Here is a 2334-nt window from a genome sequence, read left to right on the forward strand (position 1 = left end):
TCGGAGGCGTCGAACCAGGGCCTGCACTGGTACACGCACTCCACCGTCCCCGAGAGGCTACTAAAGGTAGTCGTCAAGGGCTTCCCCATGGCGGCTGAACCGGACCTGCTGAAAGAAGAGCTGGCGGACCTTGACTTCCACGTCAGAAACGTGACGCGGGTCAAGTCCCACGTCAGCCATAAAGAGTCGCCTTCCCTGCTGGTGATTGCCACTGACACACCGGAGAATAGGTGGCTCTTCGATGTGTTGGCCACCTTCTTCAGCTCGGTCACCGCGGAGGGCCTCAAACAGAAGAGGGGGCTCGTCCAGTGCTTCCGCTGCCAGGGGATGGGACACGTGGCTCGCCACTGTTCCTTTCCCGAGGCATGCGTGCAGCGCGCAGGCCCCCACGCAAATGGGCTCTGCCCACTTCCTAGGACGCACACACCAAAAGTGTGCAAACTGCGGTGGCCCGCATGTGGCGAGTTATCGCGGCTGCGTAGTTTTCAAAGCCGCGGTTGCTCGCCAGCGCGGGCAATCAGCACAGAAGTCTGCCAGCCGCTCCCTCGGCCGTCCGCGCCCAGGCGCAAAACCGGCGAGGCGGCAGGCAACAGCGAGGACGCACAGGACAGCCGCAGGCGCTAACAACGCCCCCACCACTGTGGGTAACAGAAGAAGGCGCATCCGCGCCAGTAAACGTGCTCGAGAGGGCACACCTGAAGCCGAGCGCGTTTCCCCACCCAAGGGGAAAATGCGTAAAGAAGACGCCACAACAGCGGGCGGAGGCAAGAGTGGCAACACGACTGCCACCGCCCGTCAGCCTGCTGCGCCAAGGCAAGACGCTGCAACGGCAGCGCATGAAGAAATCCTGGTCGCAGCCGTTTCTGCACTGTCTGTGGCGATCGACAAGGTTGCAAACCTTGCCGACACGCTGCAGCGCGTTGCTGAGGCATTGATGACGGCCACACAAGCGGCCACCAAGCAGCAGCCGCAGTGAGACGCTCCCTGCGCCGTCCGCGCCGGGAGGTATGCAGCCGGCCCGCCATGGACCAACACCACTCGCGGCTGAGCCGCCGTAGCGTGAGGTCGTCCGCACGCCGCGCCGCTCCGCCACGCAGCAGCTGGGGTGCCTCAGCCGCCGCCTACGCCGCCGGGGACGCCAAAGAAGAGGCAAAATTGTGTCCATTCGTATCGAAAAAAGACAGGCGAGATATTCTGGAAAGCCGGAATAGTAGGGACCTTGATAGCATAGGGAACGCTGCAAGGTCAGGGCCCCTGCCGCGGCGGGACAAGCCCGCGCTTTGCCAGGCCAGGCTTAAGAAATTAGGGCAAAGTGAATTTCGCGAGCAGGGAAAATAGTCTCCCACACAACCACAGGAGTAAATGCCCTCTCCGTGAGGTATACTAACTACCCTCTCCACCAGCCAGAAAATGGGGAAAATTGGACCCCAGCCAAAACTGGCAAGAAACAAAACACCAGACGGGGAAAAGACCCAAGCAAACAACACAACACCACAACTCCTCTCCCCGGCTGAGCAGCGGGGACGAGAAAAGGAGACTGCATTTTTAGCGAAAGAAATGGCTAAAAAGAAACTCGCCAAACCGGCAAGCGCCAAATACTACACAGCCCGACAGAGCCGCCAAAATCGCGCTCTGTCTGCACCACAAAAGCACACAAAGGGCACCCGCGTCGGCATCACGAAACCAGCGCAAAAAAGCCCAACCAACCGCGTCGCGTCGACTTCCGCATCTGCGAGCAGACCGACGACGACAAACACTTCAGTAAACTCCACCCCACGACAACAGCAAGGGGCAGGGAAAAGGAAGTCTCAGATCCCCACAAGAATACACAATTTCGAGAGTCCCAACCGTTTTGACGCCTTGGGGGACTCGGATGAGGAAGGCGAGACAACCGCCACCCCAGACGTCAACCCGCCGCCGCCACCACAACAAACTCCACCAAGGGATACACCAACAGCTCCAACCGCTACGTCACACGACGACAACTCGACTCCCGCCGTCGAGGGTCAGCAACAGTCCACCGACAGCGGAGAGGACGAGACAAATCCCAGAAATGTGCCACCAATAGTGGTGTACCAACTAGAGGGGTACACCAAACTAAACAAGCTATAAAAAGCAAGATAGCAGGCCCCGTAAAGGCCATTTTCCGGGTGACTCAGTCAAGTACAATTTCGAGTCCCTAAGTGATTACTATGCCGCGGCAGCCTTTCTTAGAGAAAGGGAGGTACCGCACTTTAACCACCAACGGCCCGAGAAAAGGGATTTGCATGTGGTCGTCCATGGCCTACCAGCCCAAGTACTAGAGGAGAAACTACGAGAGGCCCTTGTAGAGAA

General features: G+C 58.8%; 1 protein-coding gene across 1 annotated transcript; it reads left to right on the top strand.

The window, feature by feature from the left end:
- Positions 1-1410: 1410 nt before the first annotated feature.
- On the top strand, positions 1411-2112 carry LOC126419702 (uncharacterized). Its single transcript, XM_050086885.1, has one exon. It carries the CDS (start codon positions 1411-1413, stop codon positions 2110-2112), a length of 702 nt encoding a protein of 233 aa, XP_049942842.1.
- The last annotated feature ends 222 nt before the right edge of the window (positions 2113-2334 follow it).

This window comes from Schistocerca serialis, chromosome 9, assembly GCF_023864345.2.
Source record: "Schistocerca serialis cubense isolate TAMUIC-IGC-003099 chromosome 9, iqSchSeri2.2, whole genome shotgun sequence".
Taxonomy (NCBI): domain Eukaryota; kingdom Metazoa; phylum Arthropoda; class Insecta; order Orthoptera; family Acrididae; genus Schistocerca; species Schistocerca serialis.